Here is a 27,021-nt window from a genome sequence, read left to right as displayed (position 1 = left end):
ACAAATTGATGTTCCAATGTGTTTTCGTTGCTGTTCCTAACTGTGACTGGTTAGGGCATCCATATGCTGCAACAGCCCTTAACCAAGTCACCAAACAGCCTTCAAAAATAGTGTCCTACCCTTGTATAAGTCCTCTGCCTCCACGTTGTTGATTAGGGCTCAATCTAGCCACCAAACAGTCCCATGCAATGCCTTTTCAGTGGGCTTAGGGCCTGCGGCCTACCACAGATGGCTTCCTGTACCCACGGCCTGCTGAAACAGAGTTTCCAGCCCACACATAATATTCAAAACAGCCCAGAATTCTGTCTCCTTTATTGTGGCCTTTCTGCTGGTTAATTTTCACTCCAAAACAGTCATAGGAGTGACCTAAAACGTCCCTTCCTCCTTCACTGGAAATGCCCTTACTTGTGCCCAATAAAAAAGAGATTTAGGACCCAATAGACTGCAGATTTAGGGCACCTCTGTTTAGCGTGTAAGGGCCTCTTTGGACAGCGTATAAGGGCTCTTTAGAACTGCGGATTTAGGCCTTCACATACGGCTGGTTCAGACCTTTCCAACTGTGGCTTAGATAACCTTTATGACTGCAGCTAGATCTCGTTTAGGGTTTCCTTTCACAGCGTTCAAGCCTCCCTTTACTGCGTTATGGAAGCCTCCTAGACTGCGTAGATTAGGACTGTTGATTGACCTGCGGCTAGGGCACTTGAGCTCTAATCAGACTGCGGTTATGCCTTGTTTGACTGCAGCTAGGGTAAGGCTAGATCAGCCTTTAGAACAATGTATTCTCCTCTAGATTTCTCTGTCCACAAAACCCAAACACGTGGAGAGAGATCACAAGTGATGTGTGTAAAATGTCTTCAAGTTCTCTTCTATTTATACTAAAAACGTAGAAGTTGAATAGACACGTCGGCTGGGCTTCTAGAGCCTACATAAGAGTTGGTCGACTTGATAATAATTACATAAACAAAATAAATTCATATCTCCATAAATACTTATCGGAATTGGATGATCTTTGGATCAATCCTACACCTCTCGACGAGAGGGATCCAATAAAAATATCAGCTGCCATAAATAAGCTGACCCACATGGAGTTTTGCCCTAGTTGCCAATTTAACACTCCCTCTCAACTAGGGGGAACTCCATCTGCTGATCCATATGTCCGATTGTACTATCTCTGCCATCAGTGCCCTCCACTGCTCTGCCCATCTTTGCTCAGCTCTGCTGGCTCTGCTCTACTCTACTCAGCTCTGCTGGCTTTGCTTAGCTTTGCTCAGCTCTGCTGGCTCTGCTCTACTCTACTCAGCTCTGCTGGCTTTGCTTAGCTCTGCTCAGCTCTGTTGGCTCTGCTAGCTCTGCTCTGCTCAGCTCTGTTGACTCTGCTAGCTCTGCTGGCTCTGCTAGCTCTGCTCTGCTCAGCTCTGTTGACTCTGCTAGCTCTGCTCTGCTCAGCTCTGCTGGCTCTGCTAGCTCTGCTCTGCTGAACTATGAAGAAGAAGAATTGATCGAGAATGTCTCATACCATTCTCCACTGACCCGAAGTCAGACTCAGAGTGCGTACCACTAGTCCCAGACTAGTCTCAACCAACCCGAAGTCAGCGTCATAGTATGTACGACTCTCACTGGTCCCAGACCAGTACTGCACTGACACGAAGTCAGTCTCGGAGTATGTACCACTGGTCCCAGACCAGTCTCAGCCGACCCGAAGTCAGTGTCATAGTATGTACAACTCCTACCACTGGTCCCAGACCAGTACTATTGATCCCAGATCAATGGAGGACATCCTAGCGTAGGGAGTACGGTAGATACAACGATGCGTCCATCGGTACTACTATGGTCCCTAACTTCATTTCCCTGCTCATTGATCAGATGAGAGGTACTTCCCATGAGTCCCAGACTGCATGGGTAGGATGCCTCGACAGGAGAACTTAATCAATCCTGTCCTCACAGGAGAACACATCAATCCTGCTACAATCGCCATGGAGAACACATCAATCCAGGCCTCACAGGAGAACACATCAATCCTGCTACAATCGCCATGGAGAACACATCAATCCAGGCCTCACAGGAGAACACATCAATCCTGCTACACAGGAGAGCAAATCATCCTGTTCCACAAGAGAGCGAATCATCTTGTCCCACAAGAGAGCGAATCATCTTGTTCCAGTGCGCACCACCAGGGGAGGGTGAGTCACCCTGTGGTCGTATGTTGCTCCAGTGGAACTGTAAGCCCCCAGAGCTCCCAAAGCTCAATGTGTGCAACATGCAGGACCCTTTTACAAAGGTCTCTTGATGACTCCAAGTCATTCGGGAAAATCACAAATTTGATCTTTCCCTCGGGGCTTTAGCGACCTGTATATCATCTCAGTGCGATGGAGCCTCCTTGCTCATCGACTTTCCATATCCCATATAAGGCAGTATTTGATGTCTATCTGGTGGAGCAATTGTCAAATACGGGATTCCACAATAATAGAATCCCATCTCTGGTTGTCACAGAGAATCACAGTGGTATTCATCATGTGTACAAACAGCTCACTGAAGAGCTTCAGCAACCAGACTGCCTCATAGAAGGCCATACTATCAGCAATGTATTATGCCTTGGTGGTGCTCAGAGTCACCGACTTCTGCTTCCTGCTCATCCAGGATATCGAGGTAGATTCCAAAGAGTAACAGCACTGAGAAGTGCTCTAGTGATCCTCCATACTGCCTACCCACTCATCATTCGAATAATCATGTGGTTTCATATTTCCGGCAGTGTATCTCAATTCATGAGAGATTGTGCCCTGAAGATATCTTAGAAGATTCTTGGCACCAATCTAGTGAGGCTCAACCAAATATGAGCTCACCATGCTAATTGCAACACAGATGTCCGAACGAAGGTTCTTCAAGAACATCCACGCGAATGAAACTCAGAGCCATTTCCCAAATCTGGTCCGACATCATTACCATATAACCTCTAAAAGTTAAGATCCTTGAGGCAGTGACAAGCTTGCAACTTATCTTCGTACATTCAGAATCCAACTCCCTCTGTCTCCTATAAATGAGAGGGTCTGCACCTGTTAGACATAGGTGTCGGTACGAGAGGTTTATCATCCACAACCTTCGAGTAATGGTTTCGATCGGTTTCACTCCTCAGCTGCATTAGACAGCTATCAATCCTCTTATACTACGCTCGAGGTGATTTTCTTCAAGCCATAGAGGGCTTTCTTCCATCTGTATACATGAGTCTCAAATTCCTCGGGTTGTTCCAAGCCTGTGGACCTTTCCATTGACGAATGCCACCATAAAACCTTTGACTTCTATTCCCTTTTCAGGATAGGTGGCATCGGCTCCAAGTGTAATCCCACGATTGTTTCCATCTCTGTCAAATTAGAGAGTGCACCCTTCTATCTGATGAAGTGCCTTGAAGCACTACAACCAATATGCCAGATTCCCAAAGAATCTGAAGGAAAGGGCCAATACAAGATAACACTCCTTTATCAGAAACAATATTTGGTTCTTCTTACCAGGGTTCATTGCTTCCTTGAAGAGTTGGCTGTGTCTTTGATGACCTGCATCTCTGTCATTCGAACACTCCTTCGCATAAGGGCCGAACTCATAACCAAGACATCTACCTTTCCATCCACCCTTATATCCGAACTTCCCAATGAAGTGATCTTTAGGTATACCATCAGAAGTTCTGTTACGCCATTCTAATAATATGCTCTGCTTCGACTTCACCCTAAGTGAAGTGTAAAGAACCCATTGATCCTTTTGTCTTGTCCCAACTATCTTTGGTGATTGCTCTTTCACTCTTGCTTGGGCATTGTCTTCACCTCAGCTCTGATACCATGTTAATTTTTGGTATGTTCTATGCTAGAGCAATTTATTTAAATTTTCACAGTTAGCAATCACATCAGCATTACGATAAACTGCAGATAGAACATAAATATAATATGCAGAAGACAAGCCAAGACAAGAGGACACAAGATATGGCGCGAGCCAGGGACAAACCCCACAATGTGTGGGGAAACCCTTTGATCAAATCTTCTTTTATCTTCAAAGTTCAGCAGAGAAAGAGAGAGAGAGAGATAATACATTTACAACAGAAGTCAACACTTTGACTTATCTGGATCTGAGCATAGATCATTTCTTATAATGATGAGATCAGTTGAAGACATTCTGTTTCAACTGAATCCTCAAGGTGACAACTTCACCTATCCATTTCGTTCATCTGCTGCACCTTACCGTGTAACACCATCATGCTGCATCATGCATCTTCATGCTGCTCATGATCACTGTGCTGCCCATACATCAAGTTGTCCATGACTTCATACTTCATGCTGCTCATGCATCATCATGCTGCCCTTGCATCATCATGCTACAACACTGTCAGATCTGCACTGATGAAGGCTTACGATCACCCAATCAAGCCTTCAAATTTGCTCCCACAGGCTGTCCAACAATCTGATCCAAAACTAGTCAACTTCCTTGATCCAACACAAGGCACAAATTGATGTTCCAATGTGTTTTCGTTGCTGTTCCTAACTGTGACTGGTTAGGGCATCCATATGCTGCAACAGCCCTTAACCAAGTCACCAAACAGCCTTCAAAAACAGTGTCCTACCCTTGTATAAGTCCTCTGCCTCCACGTTGTTGATTAGGGCTCAATCTAGCCACCAAACAGTCCCATGCAATGCCTTTTCAGTGGGCTTAGGGCCTGCGGCCTACCACAGATGGCTTCCTGTACCCACGGCCTGCTGAAACAGAGTTTCCAGCCCACACATAATATTCAAAACAGCCCAGAATTCTGTCTCCTTTATTGTGGCCTTTCTGCTGGTTAATTTTCACTCCAAAACAGTCATAGGAGTGACCTAAAACGTCCCTTCTTCCTTCACTGGAAATGCCCTTACCTGTGCCCAATAAAACAGAGATTTAGGGCCCAATAGACTGCAGATTTAGGGCACCTCTGTTTAGCGTGTAAGGGCCTCTTTGGACAGCGTATAAGGGCTCTTTAGAACTGCGGATTTAGGCCTTCACATACGGCTGGTTCAGGCCTTTCCAACTGTGGCTTAGATAACCTTTATGACTGCAGCTAGATCTCGTTTAGGGTTTCCTTTCACAGCGTTCAAGCCTCCCTTTACTGCGTTATGGAAGCCTCCTAGACTGCGTAGATTAGGACTGTTGATTGACCTGCGGCTAGGGCACTTGAGCTCTAATCAGACTGCGGTTATGCCTTGTTTGACTGCAGCTAGGGTAAGGCTAGATCAGCCTTTAGAACAATGTATTCTCCTCTAGATTTCTCTGTCCACAAAACCCAAACACGTGGAGAGAGATCACAAGTGATGTGTGTAAAATGTCTTCAAGTTCTCTTCTATTTATATTAAAAACGTAGAAGTTGAATAGACACGTCGGCTGGGCTTCTAGAGCCTACATAAGAGTTGGTCGGCTTGATAATAATTACATAAACAAAATAAATTCATATCTCCATAAATACTTATCGGAATTGGATGATCTTTGGATCAATCCTACACCTCTCGACGAGAGGGATCCAATAAAAATATCAGCTGCCATAAATAAGCTGACCCACATGGAGTTTTGCCCTAGTTGCCAATTTAACATGTTTTATACTCTATCTAGGATAGAAGGGGCTTCAAAAAATGATTGTTGGAGGAAGGTAAACCCCTTTATGGAATTAAATTTTATTAAAAAAGGGATAATGTAGTTTATGCTAGTGGCTTTATTGCTTGACTTTAAATTATGAAACCCAATATATTGGAGCTAATCATTTGTGCCTTTAATTATGAAACCCTCAAGAACTTGATTTAAGATTTGTGCTAAGGATCCTTCCCAAAAGTAGCCTGCCATATATGTTTGGGTGTGTTGGGTTTTTTGCTTGAACCTTAAGATTTAGAACTTTAAGCCCTTGTCACAATTTGGCCTTTTGACTTGGTCAAAGAAGAGATGCCCTTATGCGAACACATTTTGAAACCTTTCATATAATGGTTGTTCCTTAAACCTAGATGAGAAACCCTTAATTCAATGATGAGGTGCCATGTCACCACCCCTTGGGGTTTTGACCCATTCATTAGGGTTTTCAACTTCTAATAGAAATATCTATCATACTGGGAGGCCGCTCGGGGTGTGTCAAACATCGCTGGAAACATCTTGACGAGGAGAATCGATTGGTAAGGATCTCTAGGGAATATTCAATGATTTGCTTCTTCCAAAACCCTTAACAATTGAGGGGCATGTCCTTAGTCCAGGGAACCCAAACCCTAGAACTAGGGTTTTCAAGCATCCTACAGTGGAGCTTCCAACTTGATGTTAATCAAACATATATAAGAGCATTCATTAATAGTTTGACATCAATGACAGGTGTTTTAGTCAAAGTCAAATCCCGGGGTTGACATCTATGGCAACACCATTCAACCTGGGTTGCACGAAATGGGGAAACAGGTATGAGTTTCCGAATGGGAAGAGATACGAAACGTGACCTCCCCAAATTTTGGAAACGGTGAAACACGAATATATATATATATATTAGGACATTTAAGAAATATGTGCAATCATAAAGCATATATGATACATTCTAATTTATTACATTATGATAAAATTGTCAATTGTCAATGCATAAACTATAAGTCTCTAAATTTACATCACATTTACTCATGAATGATCACATAATGAAAATAGAAATATCCAAAATCAGTCACGAGAAATTTCTAATTTCTTGTCTCGTGCTTGATTGGGAGTCTCCTCCTACATAGTCGAACGACCTTAGCGCTCTTGATAAAATACAAGTTTCATACCCTAGTACCCTACATGCTCTTCATTATTGGGAGTCTCCCCTACATAGAGGGCTTGGTTCTCTTGATTAAATATAAGTTCCATAACCTAGTACATGATAAAATCCAATGGAAACGTTGCAATCCCCCCAATCCTGAAATCCTGAAAAACAGACAAGTCTGTTGGATTTTGAGTGAGATCTAAAATTCTACTCTCTCCATATGAAATCCAATGAGGGTGAAACCACTCTCAAACACCCTGAGTCATTTCATGGTAATGTTAAAAATTTAAGTAAAAGGATGAAAATGAAAGTATTTTCATCCTTTTACTTTAAGAATTTAACATTACCATGAACTGCGTATCAACACTAGGGCAAAAGTTCACTTTTATAACTTTAGATAGGCATCTAGAAGCAACTAGAAGTCACTAGGATAACCTAAAAATAAATTAGAAAACAAATTTTTTTTTTTTTTTTTTAAAACACAAGTAAAAAGCTGAAACGTGAGTCGTACGGCCCTGAAACGCGTTTCAGGCCGTACTGGCCACATTTCAGTTTCGTGAAACGTGGCAGTACAGTCTGAAACGCGTTTCAGGGCCATACCATACGCGTTTCAGAATTTCGTACCAGTCTCTGTACGGAAACGCCCCCTTGCCCTACGTTTCCTGCAACATAGCATTCAACAAACCATGGATTCTGACCTATTTTCACTCTGTCCTCCTTTACAAAGTTGCCAAAGCAACCAGTTTCCAACCAAATGAAAAGTATAGTCGACTGCTTTCCACATTATTGAAGCATTTTGAACTCATTTTATAAAATTGCTATCCATTCCTCTCACAGTGTCTGATGTAATATATTTGACTTTAACAATCTGTACCCGCAACCCAATTTCTTGCATTAACCTCCAAACCTTTCTGCTGCAAGGGCTTTTGACAAGAGAAATGGGTTCTTTTGGCCCAAATCTCCTTTTACATTCGGTAGGGCTAGCTTCTTCCACGAAGCCAAAGAAAAGCCTTTTTTCCCTTGTTTCCTGGATTGTTCGAATCTATAAATTAGCTGCCGAATAACTTTTAGAGCTCCTTTAAGAATCCATGCAAGTGATATCCAATATACTGGGATCACTGCCAAGAAAGCTATGACCAGAACCAGTCATCCTCCTCAGAGAGCCAACTGTTACATTATGTGTTAAGTTTTTTTTACCCACATGGCTGTCAACTATTTCTACAGCTTTTTTATACATATTTGGCTTCAAATGAAACCATAAGTTTTTTTTTTGCCAAGAGACATACCTTACAGAGAGATTGTCGATTTTTGTGAAGTTTAATTTTATACTTATTGCTTCATAAATCCATAATATCTCCAAACTTTTCAACAATCCTTCTAGAGCTATCACAGAGAATTAGTATGTCATCAACAAATAGTGAGTAATTTGCAGGCTTTACTTATATTGGTTTCTTTGAAACCAAAATTTTCAGAATCCTTGTTTAACAGCCTGCTCAAACCTTTGACAACGGAAAAGGAGAGGGGATAAAGGGTATCCCTGTTGATGGCCTCTCCTTGGCCTGAAGAAGGGAGCTAATTCATTTATTATAAAAAAAAAGATGCAGAAGTAATGTAGTTCATTGCGCATACTACAAACTGATGATGAAAACCCAAAAGAATGAGGATTAGTCTAACATATAACTAGCTTAACATGCCATATGCTTTCGATAGATCCACTTAAAATGTAAAATTGAAAATAATTCATAATAAGATAAATGGACAGCTAGTGAGATACTTATCGTATCAATTGTTTTAAAATTCCTCTTGCAGTGTCCATCTAAACTAACCCTGCATGCTTCCCCGACTGAGAGATTTACTGAGAAAATTTAATTTCATATTGTGATCGATGAATGAAATGCTTACCTGTTTCTGTGTAGGCTTATCCCTTTTATGTTAAGGTTATAATGTTTTATTAACTGAGCTTGGAGGTTAATCCCTTTGCTTGTGATTTTGGTCTATATGTTATAGGAAGCTATTATTTCTTCTAAATATTCATATGTACAAAATGATTATTTGTTGGAATATTTTAACAAGTGAAATATGAATATGTAATGGTCATTGTTTTGGCAGGTTTCAGAATGATTTCGAAGCAAAGAGATCTGTGGTATCAGAGGACAGATCGAGTAATTATGGCCTCAAATCTGATAATTTTGGAAGGACATCAAGCTCCATATCAAGTTCTGTAAGAAGAGGACTGGAAAAAAGCTCAGAAGGACTGAAAAATATTGGTCGATCATTGCGCTCTGGAGTGTCTAGGGTAGTCTTTTCAGAGGATCTTAAGACCTCAGAGAGGAAGATATTTGATCCTCAAGACAAGTCTCTCCAGAGGTGGAATAGATTTTTTGTTGTCTCGTGCATAATTGCAGTGGCTGTTGATCCGTTGTTCTTTTATTTGCCAGTTGTTGATGATTTATCAAGATGCCTTGATATAGATTGGAACTTGGCAGTTACTGCAACTGTTCTTCGGACTCTTCTAGATATCTTTTATTTAGTTCACATGGCCTTCCAGTTTCGAACAGCCTTCATAGCTCCATCTTCTAGGGTTTTTGGAAGAGGAGAGCTTGTGATAGATTCTGTGCAAATTGCAAAGCGGTACTTTTTGACATCCTTCGCAATAGATATTCTTGCGGTCTTGCCTCTTCCTCAGGTGCAAAACTTGATTCTCACAATTTGGTTGCATTACATTGTAAGATGTCTTTGAATGAATTTATTGGGATTAAATGCTTCATATTCTCTGATCCATTTTCTAACTGCAACCAAGCAAATGCTTGTCTTAGATTCTACAGGTTAGGACAAAATATGTTAAAGCTAGTCATTAGTTAATATATAGCCCAAGTACCAGTCAATTAACTGGTGGAAAGAAGACATCTCTTTCCACAAAGTCTAACTGCTATCGAAAGTGCCTATCACCTATAAAAGTATTCCTTTTCCTCATCGCTATTATTCTTATTTTTTGTATTCTTTATTCTTTTCTGTACCATTGATTTATTGCATAACTTCTCCTGTAAATGCTTTAGAACCTTCCTTATTTGTTTAGAAGTGTATTTTGGACTAGAATGAACATGTACGTCTAAGGTTGTTGTGCATTATTCTTACACAATGTGCTAGAGATACTGTTAATCATTGCCATGTCAAGGTTATCAAGTCAAGATATAGGTCAAATGCCAGTCAATCAATGTTTTGGGTCTAAGGTTGATAAGAAGTGCTGTGCTACAAATATACTATGATGTATACACTGCTCAGCGTATCATCAATTCTCACTCACAGACTCTCTTCAGGATTTTCAGAGTTGACCAAAAGGAGTACCCTAGAGCTGTTTGTCTTGATGATAGACACTGTAGCTTCAGTCAACAATATATTGGTGATTCAGCCTCAGATCCTTTGCAGATTAGTCACATGACTGTTTTTCTTTCAAATACTGTGATTTACCTTACAATGAAACATTAGTAGAGAATAGTCTACGAAACTGCCACTAGCCTCAGTAAGGAGTCACACAACAGGTAGACAGAGGTATCTTAATCCAATCACAGGTACAGATCTTAACTCCATGTTTCAGAGTTTTGTCCTGCCAAACAACATCTGTGATGATGTCCTACTGCTACAGTCTTACTGCTCCAGTCAATGCTCAGGATATCAAAACAACTATCTCTGTCATACATCTAGGTCTCCGCATATGTTGATTTCACTGATACGCTGTAGACATATACCTCAACAAAATGTCTTCCGGATGCTAAGATTGTCTTCAATACAATTTTGTTCAACCATGAATAAGATACCAAATGCAATTGTCCACAGAATACTACGGATGTTAGCTTATGTCACTTCCATGTATCATGTCTATTCATCATAATACTGTCCTAACTATTCTTCAACTCAAATATAAACTCCAGTTCTGCCCAACATTGCCAAATACTAGCAGTAATATAAGCCCTTATCATATCGATTCCAACATATATATATCTAAGTCACAAACTTCCAGCATAACAAGACCTTAATTGCATCAGATCACCACATATCTATTCATTAGACAACAGTTATGCACTTCTGAAGATGTCTTCCTTGCAGTACTTGATGAGACCGAAATAATGTGACCAGATGAATCCTCAAGATGTCAATAAATGTATGAAAGGTACAATGAGTATGCAACCAACGGCTCACAGGAAGTATGTTAAGTTTTTGCATTGTTTTACAAGGATCTGCTGATAAATACTTAAACGAATATGTCATGATGAAGCTTGGATACTAGGAGATTGAAACCCTTACATCAACAATAGACAGCTGGGTTTGATCATAATATTTTTCCACAGCATGATTTTCAACCTCTTCCAACAATATTGGCACAGATCTGAGCTTTAGACATAGACAACAAAGGATATGGGTAGGCCTAACATGGCTTGAATAACCAGCCAGCAAAGACTTCTATTCCCAATGTAATTTTTGATTTTCTTGATCTGTTCTTTGTTGATCACAATTGTTCTGAGATTGTGCCTTCAAGGTAGACATGGCCGCAGAGAATCAAGGCCGCAGGGGTTACCAAGCTCAGATCATCAATCTTTTGCACATTAGATCCTTGCCAACATAGCAGGACGGAAACTTCAGTGACAGACTTCAATAATTCACATCCAACCAAGTTATTCTGGATCATCTTAGTGCGGATTCCCTGCAATCAAATTCAAAACAACCCGTGAAACCCTCACAACAAAAAGTAATGTTTTAACCCCATTGAACTTTGAATTCAACCACCCTTAGGCCACGGAAAAAATACAGAAGGATAGTGCGGGATCTGCTGATCCTCTGATTTGCCAAAAACCAATAACCAAAAACAAGACACTAAGCCCAGAATTTTGAGTCTCGACCTCTGAAATGGATATTCAATACTACACCAAGGCCAAAAATAATTTCACAGAAACTTTGCTCTTCTTGTTTCAGGCCTTCAACAAATGTCTCCAATCCCTGAAAAACAAGCCAAACGAAACCCAGAGCAATAAACCACTACATCCACAAGCCCTCACTGTTCAGAGAACAAGGCGACTTTAGATCTGTCGTTAGATTCTTATCCGCATGGCCGAAAAACCCAGAGCCCAATCACATCAAATGCTATCCTTCATTCCAAGGAAGGGAGATGAGGTGCCCATATATAGTGGTCGAATGGTCAGCCGACTTGATATCTTTACCAGGGAAAAGAAATAGTTTAAAATTTGTTTTGGAGCCAAGACATTATTAATTGAATTTTTTTACTTCCCTCTCATTTTTGGACCATGGTGATCCAGGTGGATGTTGGTGGCCACCCACCTATCCCATTTGGACCCCCACAACTGTCTCTTTCAGTTTTTCAGTTTCCTTAATTATAGCGCAGTTTACTATTTTTAGCAGTTTTTCGGGTCCTAAACTTCCGGAGCCGTTTTGAGGCCCTAAACGACGTTTTTTGGGAAATCTACCTCCGCGATTTTTTGCATAAAAAATCGTCTTTTCCGTCGTAGTCCTCGGAGAGATCTTTCCAACGGGCTATCATGCGCGTCAAACGGAGATCGTATGCCAAAGTTACGACCCCGGGAAGTTGATGTACCAATTTACCCAAACAGGGCCCATAGTTTGGCGTTTCATCTTCTAGGGTTAGGTTTTGGAATGTTAAGGGTTTTCCATTGTTTCTCAATAATAAATAGGCCTTCGAGCCTCATTGTAAACACAGTTCGAAACAGTTCAGAGGCATGTAGCCGACACATCTCTTCTCAGAGATAAGCTACCATCGCCCTAGCTGGGTTATTTCTATTTGTAAGCATATTTCAGTATTCTCCATTAATGAAATGAAGTATTATTTCCGCTGCATCTCTGTTTTTATGGTTATCGCATCTCTGTATTTATGGTTATCTCTGTAATCTATTGCGTTCCTGCTTAAATCCGGATCACATGGTGAATTTCAAACATTATAGAATTATCCTCCTCCATTTTTGGTCTCCAACCAGACTCTGTCCCCAACCAAACTAGTCTCACAGTCAACCTGACCTAAGGGATCATTCTATGCCTTTGAACCAATCTCCTCGACCAGACTCACTGGTCTTCTGGTAAATGGACGTAAGGGATTGACAATCTTCCCTACCAATCCATTGGTCTTGTTGTCGCGCAGAGTGTCTAAGAACCGTGGCAACGCTCAGATCGGGGGCTGTCACCCTGATCCCCGATCTCTCCGTTTAAGCTGTCTCCCTATAGCAGGCTAAGGGGGGTAGACCCTATGGGATAAAAGAGAACCGACTGTGAATCAGCCGGTTCGAGAGACACAACGAAGCAATCAAATACTTGATTAAGGCTTAGCGAGACTTAGAATTTGATTGAATTTGAAATGATTACAACCAGTGCCTTATGGAGTCAATGATCCTGGGTATTCAATTTGCTGCTGCTGCTTATTAAAGATTGCTTGAAAAATTTGTAAAATATCTGATATGTAACGAGCATTAAATAATCCAAGCAATAACGAAAGATTTTCTATAGAAACACAATGCCCTAGCAATTAAATTTCAAGAGATGCAAATGCTTTAAATAACCACAAAATTTAAATGCCAAGCACCTAGAATTTAAAATGATTTATGCTTGAAATTCCAAATCTAGGAAATTAATCACTTTCCAATAGTTAAACTCCAGATAAAAGTTTAAGTACATTTAACTATAGTAAAATGATGAATACTGATACCACAACAAAAAAAGACATCAAATGGAATTTCTAATTTTTAATTAGTCTTTTTCAATATTTTATTTTATTTTATTTTTCTTAATTTTTTAATGATTTGGATTTTTAGGATTTTTTAAATGTTTAGATTTTTTAATGATTTTTTATTTTTATCAAAGTCAAAATAAACCAAAATCTAAATCTAAAATGAAAACAAAAATTTGAAATATTTTATGAAACCTAAACTAAATGAAATAGAAAATAAACTAAAACCTAACTTAAAAATCAAATATAAACTAATCTGAATCTAAATCTAAATCAGATAAAGGTCTAACTTAAAATCTTACTGATCAAAATAAAACCAAAAAAATAAAGATGATACTAAATCGAACTATATGCAACGTTATGCCTAATAAAAAAATATGAAAAGGAATTAACCCTAAGCTTAAACCATGAAACCTAACTTAATAAAAAAAATTGAAATGCAAATTCCTAAACTGAACGTATACTAATGTATGAGCGTATTGTTTTCACTGTTACATGCGTGCAGGTAAAAACAAAAAAAAAATCGACGGAAGGGGTAAGGAGGATGGTGACGTCGAGGACTTCTTGGCAGCACGCAGGGGGATGAGGACTGGGAGCTGTCAGGTGTGTTGAATGGAACAACGACTATTGCAAGGATAGTTCGGACGGGCAGCGTGGAGATGAAGACAATGTGCAGTTGCGTGATGATTTGGAGCAGGTTGCTGCGTGAAGGTTCAAGGCAGAAGGAAAAGATGGAGCGTGAAGGCTGGCAGAGGAGTGGATACACGGGTAGAAGAAATGACTGCAGCAATGGGGGTTTGCTAATTCGTTTTGCAGGTTGAGGAGGATGCTTGGATGAATACGCAGAGAGGGGAGGGGAATGACGGATTGAGAATTGACTGTGTGGAGAGATTTGGAGGAGCTGGACGAGTCTGTTTTGCAGGTATGGTCGATAGCAAGGGGATGGAGCTGTGGGTTTCTAGATGGAAGAGCAACTCGAAGCTGCGTGGAGAGGGTTTGATGGTGCAACAATTGGCAGGAGACTGTGGGCTGAAGGCATTGAAGAGAGCTGCATTTGACAGTGTGAAGGCTGCGTGGAGGGAAGGAGAGCACGCAGATAGGAAGACAACGTGAGCAATGCGTGAGAAATTGATGGGGAGCTTGTTGCAAGCCTAGGGCGGCGTACATCCTTATAAAAAATTTCGAGATTCTCGTGCGAAAATGAAACCCCAGCAGACAAATGGCTTGGGAAACTTCGAATTTCTTCAGAAACCCCTGCAAGAGCTGACTCTAAGGCCAAATCTTACCCTCCAGGGCTTAGATCTGGCTTCAAAAAAAAATCTCCTCTTCAGCTGTGCAACCTGCAATGACAAAAGAAAACACCCAAAAATAATATATGCAAGGATTAAACTAAAAAAACAAAAAAAACATCTAAATAATTATAGTATTCACAGGTTAAAGGCTCTAAGTAGCTAGATCTGTCATTATGCCACACATATTTTTTTAAAAATTTTGAATTTAAGATGAGGTGCTTCATAAAACCCTTCATGCATCCACAACAGAAGTTCTAATGATAAGCCCGGGATCAAAACCAACTGGGCTCTTCAGAAAATGCTATCCGGGAGTTGGCTGGTCCAACTGAAGACTTCCCCGAATGCCCGATGATCTCAAAATCAAGGATTTCCTGCACAACTTAATTCAACCATTAACACAGAGAGAGAAAACGACAATGAAATTCAGATTTAATGGAGATACTTGCCATTATATTCAGAAATTAAACTATGATTCAAACCCTAATGATAAAACAAGATACCTGTGTCTAAATCACTCTTCAATAATCTAACGTCAATGGCTAAAAGTAAATCTATGCAAGAAAAAAAACAATCTTACAACATTTTTACGAAGAGTAACACCAGCAAAGATTAACCCCAAAGTCTTCCTTTATTTGTACATGAAAAAACGATTACAAGAGAGCTTTCCTTAGCACATGACTCCAAGGTCTAATGATCTCAAATGATAATTGACCCCCTATTTAAAGAAAAGTTTCCCAACGGCTAGTTCGAGTGATCCTTGTCAAAGTGATCTCGACCGTCGATGAAGATCAAAATTTCTTTTAATCTCATCTGTCGAAATTTTAATTGAGGAAATTTCGAATTTTTCAATTAAATATATTTAATAAATTCAAAAAATTAAAATTTTGCATTTATTTTCTCAAAGCTTTGACTTTTACTCAACCCCAGGGACCTAAGACATAATATTTAGCAAAATAATCAAATAATCTTAGTCCCTGGACTAGTTAATTTTTTTTTTTGGTTTTGTTTTTTTTTCTTTTCTTTAATTTGTCTTTTGTTTAAGGATCCACGAATTTTACCTTTGGAAAATTTAAATTTAAATAGGACCTAGGACCTATGAGGGGATAAAATATTTTCTAACCCTCAAGACACTTTACATCATGATTTTTGCATTTTTACATCTCAAGGGGGAAAACCCTTTTGACATAGACCCTCACAAACTACCCAGTTCTGACACAAATATAATCTAGCAGATCAAGCAATTTGTAATAAAATATCTTAACCAAATAGTTAGGATTATTCCCAAATCACTTTTACATAGATTCGATCTAGGACACTAGGACTCCCTAAGATTCTAGTGACAAAATCCATTCCAGCTTTGGGGTTAGGCTGAAGGAAAACATTGATGACCATGGATCGGTGAGACAAAAAACCTTCTAGAACGTAGATCATCACTAGAAAATTAGGTTTACCTAGGAAATTACATACATGACATGGATTTGCTGAGATTATTTACAATTTACACATGCAGATTGGATTTACAAAATAATATGATCAGGCTAACGATGATAGTCGAATGGCACGGACACATTGATCAAGCGATACCCCCTTTGCAAAAAAAAGGGGGTGTACTGCTATGGGTTGTTGACACGTAGTGGTCAACATTTGGCTCTACTTGAGGACACGTTGTTGCACTGTAGGAATGTGAGAATCTAGAATCTGCATCCACGCAATACACAACAAAACATAAGTAGCGTCCATCCAAAAATCATCATATAACATTAAGCACAGGAAAGATATAAGCACTTCATTTATTAACTAGTCTAATAACATGAAAAGTAAATCTAATCCTAAAACAAAAATGAAATGCTGAAAAGACAAGGAGTAGGGTTAGAAATACAGAAGATGCCCCATGGCATCAGATGCGTTCAATATCGTGTATATTGAGCATTTGCCTGCTTTCAGGCAAATCTGTCGGCTGCTTCTTGGATGTGCCATGTCCAATTCTGCATAACGTAGGACTTTTTTTAATCCGAAAATCAAGCTGCTTACGACTATCTGATGCATCAAATCGCTTTCTCGTTCTCTTTCTCTTGCATTTTTTCTTTGTGGAACATTCTGCTTCAAAACTCTCAGATGAAGTATGTAAGATATGTGTGACATGTCTTTCTTCATTTTGCATATGATCTTTATTGTTTTCAATTTTATCGGGGTCACCTTCAATTAACCACCTTTCAATTGAACCAATGATCTCCTCTTAATAAGATGGAGTTTGTTGTAGCAGATAAGGAGGCGTCTGATCTATTGACGTCTCCTTGTTTCTTTCATCCTCTGACCGCTGTTGTACCTGCATTGTAATGGCATCCATCTGGCTAGAGTGTTCAACCTTCATAGCACTGATTTCCCTGGCATGGTCTTCCTCCATGGTTAATAACTTATTCTGAAGACATATCTAACTAGCTTCCATTTCTTTTATTACTTTGTCATTCTTTGTCTTTATGGTCATCAAGCAATGTTGCATAGAGTTTATCTCTTTTTTATGATTTTCTTGCACGGTAGCCAACTGATTATTATAATCGAATGTCATGATAGTCATTTCTTCATCCATAGTTAATAACTTGTTTTGCATAGAATTAATTTCCCTATTATGATTAGCTTTCATGGTTTCCATCTCCTTATCTCGCTTTTCCAGGTGGGTGTATAAAGTTCTCATATCATTGATGTAATCAGTTACAAACTTTTCTTGATTAATCTTCATATTTTTTACCAGCCGCATTAGTTCTTCTATAATTTGCTTCTGATTTTCCCTTTCATTGTCAACACTGATTTGACAATTTGTCCCTATCTTCCCATTGTCATGAATTTGATCTGTAACGGTATAGGTGGATGGCACATTCTGAAATGGATAATTGTCTTGAAATCTTTCATCGACAGTTGAATCCTTCACAAAATCACCTTTATTCTGTTGTATAATTTCAGGGGCACAAGGAGAGCTATCTTGATAACCATATCTATTTTTAAAAGCATGAACGATGTCTTGTAAAGAAGTGAAAGAATCTTCAGGACAATTATTAAACCAATTCAAAGCATCATCCTCTAAAGAAAAGACAAATAGACGCATTTTGACATCTTCATGATCACACTGAAGAGAACTACAATATATGAGCATTATATGAGAAAACTTGCATAGATGCTTTCTAACAACGACTGAATCACCACCTGAGAACAAAGACAATTTATGAATGGCCACTTCCGGAATATCATGGAGAACATCAGTAAAATGACATGGGGTAAACGAATAATCCATGATGAATAATGAGGGACCAAATGGAAGATAGAGAGAGACCTTTGCTCAAGAAAATCAAGAGATGAAAGAAGTGGAGTCGCCACTTGAACATGAATCTAACTCTAAGATCTAAAAGGCAACAAACAACTGGATATAAAAGGCAACAAACAACAAACAACAGGATAGTTTTTCTTGTCTGAGAAAAAATAAATGAAAAGAAATGGAGTCGCCACCCAAACAAGAAACGAACCGAGATGTCCAGTTGCTAAAGATACAGATGGAACAAGTAACGAGATGACGAAAGATAGGGCGATGAAAAGATCAAATGATGCCAGGGAATGTTGGCCGTTTGACAGGCTAATGAATGGCGGAAAAGATGACATGATTGAAAAGATGAATGCCGTGAGGACCAAAGACAGAAAAACTCTATCCTCGGCAACAGCGCCAAAAAATGTTGTCGTTGTCGGCTCAAATGAAAAGATGACAAATGAGAAGATGAATGTCATTGAAACGCTGAGAATAAAATATCCCCAGCAATGGCGCCAAAAAATGTTGTCGTGTAGAGTGTCTAAGTACCGCGACAACGCTCAGACCGGGGGCCGTCACCCTGATCCCTGATCTCTCCGTTTAAGCCGTCTCCCTATAGCAGGCTAAGGGGGGTAGACCCTATGGGATAAAAGAGTACCGACTGTGCATCAGCCGGTTCGGGAGACACAACGAAGCAATCAAATACTTGATTAAGGCTTAGCAAGACTTAGAATTTGATTGAATTTGAAATGATTACAACCAGTGCCTTATGGAGTCAATGATCCCGGGCAATTAGCTGCTGCTGCTTATAATTAAAGATTGTTTGAAAAATTTGTAAAATATATGATATGTAACGAGCATTAAATAATCCAAGCAATAATGAAAGATTTTCTATAGAAACACAATGCCCTAGCAAGTAAATTTCAAGAGATGCAAATGCTTTAAATAACCACAAAATTTAAATGCCAAGCACGTAGAATTTAAAATGATTTATGCTTGAAATTCCAAATCTAGGAAATTAATCACTTTCCAATAGTTAAACTCCAGATAAAAATTTAAGTACATTTAACTGTAGTAAAATGATAAACACTGATACCACAAAGACATCAAAAGGAATTTCTAATTTTTAATTAGTCTCTTTCAATATTTTTTTTGTTGTTTTTCAATGATTTGGATTTTTAGGATCTTTTAAATGTTTAGATTTTTTAATGATTTTTTATTTTTATCAAAGTCAATATAAACAAAAATCTAAATCTAAAATGAAAACAAAATTTTGAATTTTTTTATGAAACCTAAACTAAATGAAATAGAAAATAAACTAAAACCTAACTTAAAAATCAAATATAAGCTAATCTAAATCTAAATCAGATAAAGTTCTAACATAAAATTTTACTGATCAAAATAAAACAAAAAAAAATAAAGATGACACTAAATCAAACTATATGCAGCTTTATGCCTAATCAAAAAATATGAAAAGGAATTAACCCTAAGCTTAAACCATGAAACCTAATTTAATAAAAAAAATTGAAATGCGAATTCCTAAACTGAATGTATACTAATGTATGAGCGTATTGTTTTCACTGCTTCTTGCATGCAAGTAAGAAAAAAAAAAATCGACGGACGGGGCAAGGAGGATGGCGACGTCGAGGACTTCTTGGCAGCACGCTGGTGGATGAGGACTTGGAGCCGTCGGGTGTGTTGAATGGAACAACGGCTATTGCAAGGATAGTTCGGACGGGCAACGTGGAGATGAAGACAATGTGCAGTTGCGTGATGATTTGGAGGAGGTTGCTGCGTGAAGGTTCAAGGCAGAAGGAAAAGATGGACCGTGAAGGTTGGAAGAGGAGTGGATACACGGGTGGAAGAAATCACTGCGGTAATGGGGGTTTGCTAATTCGTTTTGCAGGTTGAGGAGGAGGCTTGGATGAATACGCAGAGAGGGGAGGGGAATGACAGATTGAGCATTGACTGCGTGGAGAGATTTGGAGGAGATGGACGAGTTTGTTTTGCAGGTATGGTCGATAACAAGGGGGGTGGAGCTATGGGTTTCCAGATGGAAGAGCAATTCGAAGCTGCGTGGAGAGGGTTCGATGGTGCAACAATTGGCAGGACACTGTGGGTTGAAGGCATTGAAGAGAGCTGCGTTTGGCAGTGTGAGGGCTGCGTGGAGGGAAGGAGAGCACGCAGATAGGAAGATAGTGTGAGCAATGCACTAGAAATTGATGGGGAGCCTGTTGCAGGCCTAGGGCGGCGTACACCCTTAAAAGAAATTTCGAAATTCTCATGCGAAAATGAAACCCTAGTAGACAAATGGCTTGGAAAACCTCGAATTTCTTCAGAAACCCCTGCAAGAGCTGACTCTGAGGCCAAATCTTACCCTCTAGGGCCTAGATCTGGCTTTAAACAAAAATCTCCTCTTCAGCTCTGCAACTTGCAATGACAAAACAAAACACCCAAAATGATATATGCAAGGATTAAACTAAAAAAACAAAAAAAAAACATCTAAATAATTACAGTATTCACAAGTTCAAGGCTCTAAGCAGCCAGATCTGTCATTATGCCACACATATTTTTTTAAATTTTGAATTTAAGATGAGGCGCTTTAGAAAACCCTTCATGCATCCACAACAGAAGTTCTAATAATAAGCCCGGGATCAGAATCAGCTGGGCTCTTCAGAAAATGCTATCCGGGAGATGGCTGGTCCAACTGAAGACTTCCCCAAATGCCCGGTGATCTCAAAATCAAGGATTGCCTGCACAACTTAATTCAACCTTTAACATAGATAGAGAAAACGACAATGAAATTAAGATTGAATGGAAATAACTGCCATTATATTCAGAAATTAAACTATTATTCAAACCCAAATGATCAAACAAGATACCTGTGTTTAAATCACTCTTCAATAAGTTAACATCAGTGGCTGAAAGTAAATCTATGCAAGAAAACAAAACAATCTTACAACATTTTTATGAAGAGTAACACCAGCAGAGATTAACCCAAAAGTCTTTCTTTATTTGCACATGAAAAAACGATTACAAGAGAGCTTTCCTTAACACACGACTCCAAGGTCGAATGATCTCAAATGACAACTGACCCCCTATTTAAAGAAAAGTTTCCCAACGGCTAGTTCGAGTGATCCTTGTCAAAGTGATCTCGACTGTCGATGAAGATCAAAATTTCTTTTAATCTCATTCGTCGAAATTTTAATTGAGGAAATTTCGAATTTTTCAATTAAATATATTTAATAAATTCAAAAAACTAAAATTTTGCATTTATTTCCTCAAAACTTTGACTTTTACTCAACCCTAGGGACCTAAGACATAATATTTAGCAAAATAATCAAATAATCTTAGTCCCTGGACCAGTTAAGATTTAATTTTTTTGTTTTTAAGGATCCACGAATTTTACCTTTGGAAAATTTAAATTTAAATAGGACCTAGGACCTATGAGGGGATAAAATATTTTCTAACCCTCAAGACACTTTACATCATGATTTTTGCATTTTTACATCTCAAGGGGGAAATCCCATTTGACATAGACCCTCACAAACTACCTAGTTTTGCGACACAAATATAGCCTAGCAGATCAAACAATTTGTAATAAAATAACCTAACCAAATAGTTAGGATTATTCCGAAATCACTTTTACATAGACTCGATCTAGGACACTAGGACTCCCTTAAGATTCTAGTGACAAAATCCATTCTGACTTTGGGTTTAGGCTGAAGGAAAACTCTGCCGATCATGGATTGGTGAGACAAAAAACCTTCTGGAACGTAGATCATCACTAGAAAATTAGGTTTACCTAGGCAATTACATACACGACACAGAGCTACCGAGATTATTTACAATTTACACATGCAGACTGGATTTACAAAATAATATGATCAGGTTGATGATGATAGTCGAATGGCACAGACACGTTGATCAAGCGATATCCCCTTTGCGAAAAAAGGGGGTGTAATACTATGGGTCGTTGACACGTAGTGGTCAACAGGTCTCATAGCCGTAGCCTAAGGAAGATTCATGATGTTATATAATCAGTGCTCCCTCTCCGAGAGGAATTCTCAACCATTCGAGGCTTCTCACAAAAGCAGACATCAACAACCTGCTCAATAATAGAATAATATACGATGGTTGAATCCAATAGATAATAAGTGGCTTCTCATAGAAGCAAACATCAACAACCTGCTCAACAACAGAAAATTATACCATGGTCGAATCCAACAAACAATAAGTGGCTTATCACAGAAGCAAACATCAACAACCTGCTCAACAATTGAAAAGTATACCATGGTCGAATCCATCATATAATAAATGGCTTCTCAAATAAGCAAACATCAACAACTTGCTCATCGACAAACATGTATACCATTGTCGATTCTAGCACTATATTAAATCAACAGTTTCCGAAGCCATATTACTTCACAAATCAGCTACATTTCCAGTTTCAATCATGCTAAATGTAGCATGAACATCCATGTCATTCAGACCAACGCAATACCTAGAGGTGCTCTTTCTTTATTTAATACATCCAACAATTTCATGCATCAGGTGGTTCAATGAGCCAATCAGAGAATCAACCAAGTTAGCAACAATGTCTTGCATCTTTTTTTCTTCATGGAGATGTTCATGGACTCATAGTCCATTATGCCAAATTGCAACAAGGATTTCACCAAGCTCATGTCTTTACGAAAATCAACTCCCTCTTACACTGTATGAAGAGGTCGCCAACCCTTGTCAGAAAAATATCAACGCATAAAGAAGTCGCAAGTTCATCTTCAGCAGATTTGGATCATTATCATTCTTCAAGACATCTTTCCAACTTCATCTTGGAAGTCATAACTGACTTCTTTTTCTCATAGATCATAACATGCTTCAATCAGGTTGATCTTGTCTGCTCCCTTTGAGTCTAAATTCCATCCAATCACAAGTTTTCTTGTCACTTTGTTTTTCCATCTTTTCAACGTTTGCCACAACCTTGACATACTTCAACATCTACCTACGGTCCTCACTAGGAGGCCATGGAAGAACATATACAACCAAGAAGGATATATAGACACAAGAGACTCATAATAAAACAAGCAAGAAAGTACTTATCTCTTGAGAAAGTGTTAGCTCCTTCTTGATTTTAGCTTTCTCAAATCCAATCACCTCGTCCACATCATCAAGGAGTTAACTTCGTTCACATCATCATCAAGGAGTCCACATCATGAAGGAGTCCATATCACCATCAAGTAGTTGATCTCATCCACATCATCATCATCATTAAGGAGTTGACCTTGTCCACATCATCATCATCATTAAGGATTTCACCTCCTCCACATCATCATTATCATCATCATTATGGAGTTGACCTCGTCCACATCATTATCAAAGAGTCACATCATCAATAACGATTTAAAAAAAAGAATACAAGATACTTAGCTTTTGAGAACATGTCAACTCCCTCTTAATCTTTAGCCTTCTTGCAACCAACCTACAAATCAACGTCATCATCAAGATGTCAAATTTTCCAAGGAGCTATGGTTTCTTCTTTTAAGCAGAAGCCATTAGTTCATAAACCCTAGACTTTCATCTCCAACCCTAGATAGGGTTATCAATTGATTTGCTAGGGAATTATCTCCAAACCCTAATGATTCTTCAGGTTCAGTCTAGGGTTTACAAACCCTAGATGAGTAACGCTTATCTTCATCATCCTTGCTTTCATTGTGAATAATCAGTCGTAGGGATTTGAGTAACATTCATCTTGCATTCTATTTCAACTTCATCACTTTTAACATCGATAATCCTAGGGCTTCACAAACCCTAGGGATTTCATGTTCAAACCCTTGCTAGAGTTTAATAATCCAAAATATCCCTAGAATCTTGCAAAGACGTTTAGTCTTCCAAAACCTAGATTCTTAACATCATCTATCGATCAATATTCATCCTTGATCTCTTTGAATCAAGAAACCCTTTATTCGTAGTAGTAGTATTTTCCTCTTCACAGTGCAATAAACTTTTTTATTCTAGTCTTGTCCATATAAGCAAGTCCTTGAGATCTGAATTTCTTTTGTTATTTATGACTCGGTCTTTGATATTCAAAACTTGAACTCAACTTTCATAATCTAATTTCAAATCCTTCAACAAGTCCTTTATAACTGTCATGTTTAAGACTTTAATTAAAACCTCCTCTTCTTGGCAATATGACAACAACATTGTTTTGCAATCAATTTCATCATTCAGGTTTAAGACTTATTCTCAAATATTGATACCAATACTTAACGATATAGGACTTCATTAGAAAGACAAGCAACATCTTTAGCAGACCCCTTTGCTCAATACTTGAAATTCTGAAACAATGTCCTGTTACTATTCCTTTCATTGAGATACAAATCTATATGTTAGTGTTTGATGGTTCTATAGGATAGAACGAAACTCAAGGGGAGATCATTTGTGAAACTAAAATAATTATTGCAACAATTGTTCTTGAAGACTTACAAAGTAACATGCCTTCCAAAAATGCATATATTTGACCTTCTAGGTGACACGGTCTTGGATCATGGGACTTATAAGAGTCGGCTCTTTTGCTTTCAGGTCGGCCTTTTTGCGATGTAGGTTTTGTTCTTCTTTTATGCATAGAATATTAACATCATATGGATAGTTTGGCTCCACAGAGATGACGTTAGACTTGGATGTTATCATACTTTAGAGATACAAGGTAGATTCCCTTCATAGGAACTTTTGGATGAATCAATATGGAATACATTCATATCACGAAACAATGAGCTTGAATGATAGTTACAGACTTCTGTTCTACCACAGGGACTCAGATTCATCACAGAGATATCCATAGAATCCAACCCATGCCACAGACACAGATCAAAAACACTAACCTTTTCCTTCAAACAAATTTCACTATTCAAATTACTTGACCCGAGGAGTCTATTTTTGATTCGTCAAGCGTCAACCTAAGGAATTTTAACCTCTATATTTGAAGATTATACTTGAGACGACCATACAAAGGAGGAGGCTTGTACCTTATAGGCATCATTTCAGACTTGAGTAACAATATTGACATAGAGAGTTCAGTACTTACCTCAGAGAGTTCGTATGTCGTGGACTTGAAGCTCCATAAATTGCTTAATCTTAAACATCATAAATACATCACCTTTAGACCTCATTTTGTGAAAATTCTATCACTGCAACAACTGATTTATTTTTCCTACTTATTCCACCATAAGGTATTTATGAAATTACTTCAATAAACATTAAAATAAATACTGCTGCAAATATCACACCGTAATATAGAAACAAAACGTATGCACAAGAGTCAACACATTGACACAATTATTTTGGACAACAATGCCCAGAAAAACCCAATGTGGGAAAACCGGTGCAACAAGGGAGGTTTTTATTATTTAGCAATTCTTTAGTACAACAGGGTGCCAAACTAGCTTACCCACACAGAGAAAAAAATTCTCCAGCACTTCTCCCAATCCCAGCGTCAGCCTGGCTGACCTCTGTGTTAGCCCCTGCTTGACTGTGTCAGCTCTGGGCTTGTCTGCATCATCCACACAGGCCCATTTAATGACTGCGCAGTCTCCTGCTGCCTTTGCATCTGGCTCTCCTGCCTCAACGCTGATCTCTAGTGGTTGATCCCGTCTCTCTATTCTGTACTTACTACATCCTGACTGCACACCAAGCCACTGTTTCAATTTCTCAGCCAACCCCACTCTAGAAATTGAACTGACTGGTCTCTCTAAGTGTGTTCTCCAAGTGACCCTCAAGGCTCCTCTTATAGTTTTCTCGTTGACAAATCAACGACTAAGATTAAATCTCTAATCAACGGCTAAGATTAGATCTGGCTTGATCCATGACTTTTGGACCATTCTAACACAGTTTTATATTAATTTACATTAATATTTTATTTTCCCTAAGTTTAGACTGAGGGACCTCACTAAAAATATTAATTATTTTAATATCTCCCAAACTGTTTAGAATCTGCCCAAACCCTTTCTGGGTATTGGAGATCTCATGTGCCTTAGCCTCTCCACCAATTTTCGTGGCTAGAGCACATTCGATGCTACCTCAAATCAACACATTTGAGTTTGATCATTTCATGAGGGAGCTCGAACTTGATTGAGATTTAAACTTTCGGTCATACCTGAGCACGATATGCTTTATAGACTTTACGTTGTTGACAGGGCTATTGAAGCCTCAAAACCACACTTCTTTGGGCCTTATATCCACACTATTTACAGGACTATAGGTGCCTTCGGTTCACAAATTCCTTCCTCAATCACAGTTCAACGAATTCCACTGAAGTGATGCCACAGGGAGCTCACATGAGTGCTAAAGAGATGCTCGCATAAGGCAGAGAATACGTGCCAAAGGAAGCTCACATTACTAGACAAATGCCCAAATTGTATTCACTTGAGTGTCAGGGAACTGAGGTAACTCGGTCCCCATGGAACTTGAGCGGCTTGTCAACAGAGTCATGGATTACAAAACTTGGATCATCATAGGACCAACGTGAAAGAGTAGGCTCGATGCCACAAACTTGGATCATGTAACTTGAATTTGTCATGGAGGTAATTTTCGCACCTTGTCATAGAAACAATCTTGGATTGCCACAACGACAAATCACATCATCACAGAGGTAACTTGCATTGCCATAGAGACTCGTACTGCCACAGAGAATTAGTGCCTCAGAAAACTTGGCTTGACCTTAACCTAGCAATGAACCTAGGAATTATTTGGTCTTACATAGAATTTTGGTCACAAAAATTCGTCTTCTCAAAAATTCGTATCTATACTTGATTTTGCAATGTGTTGGAAAATGTAACTATGCTTAGTCTTCATAATTTGTATTGTACTCATTCATTGTAAAATCAAAAGAAAGAGAAAAATATAATTTTGAAAAGCATGGGTTTCATGCTCTATA

The 27,021-nt window shown here is 38.8% G+C and overlaps 1 protein-coding gene across 5 annotated transcripts in view; it reads left to right on the top strand.

The window, feature by feature from the left end:
- Positions 1-27,021, top strand: part of LOC149159587 (putative cyclic nucleotide-gated ion channel 5) — a 330,539-nt gene that overhangs the window by 53,723 nt on the left and 249,795 nt on the right. For all 5 annotated transcript variants that reach the window (XM_089436524.1, XM_089436523.1, XM_089436520.1 and 2 more), the window contains one exon: positions 8,873-9,449. In XM_089436524.1, coding sequence (XP_089292650.1) covers positions 8,873-9,449 — 577 coding nt within the window. The remainder of the gene's footprint in view (positions 1-8,872; positions 9,450-27,021) is intronic.

This window comes from Pinus tabuliformis, chromosome 5_2 (assembly GCF_031772625.1).
Source record: "Pinus tabuliformis cultivar Carrire ecotype Pingquan chromosome 5_2, CPIR1, whole genome shotgun sequence".
NCBI lineage: Eukaryota > Viridiplantae > Streptophyta > Pinopsida > Pinales > Pinaceae > Pinus > Pinus tabuliformis.
Note: the sequence above shows the minus strand (reverse complement) of the source record. Positions and strands in the feature narration are given on the sequence as shown.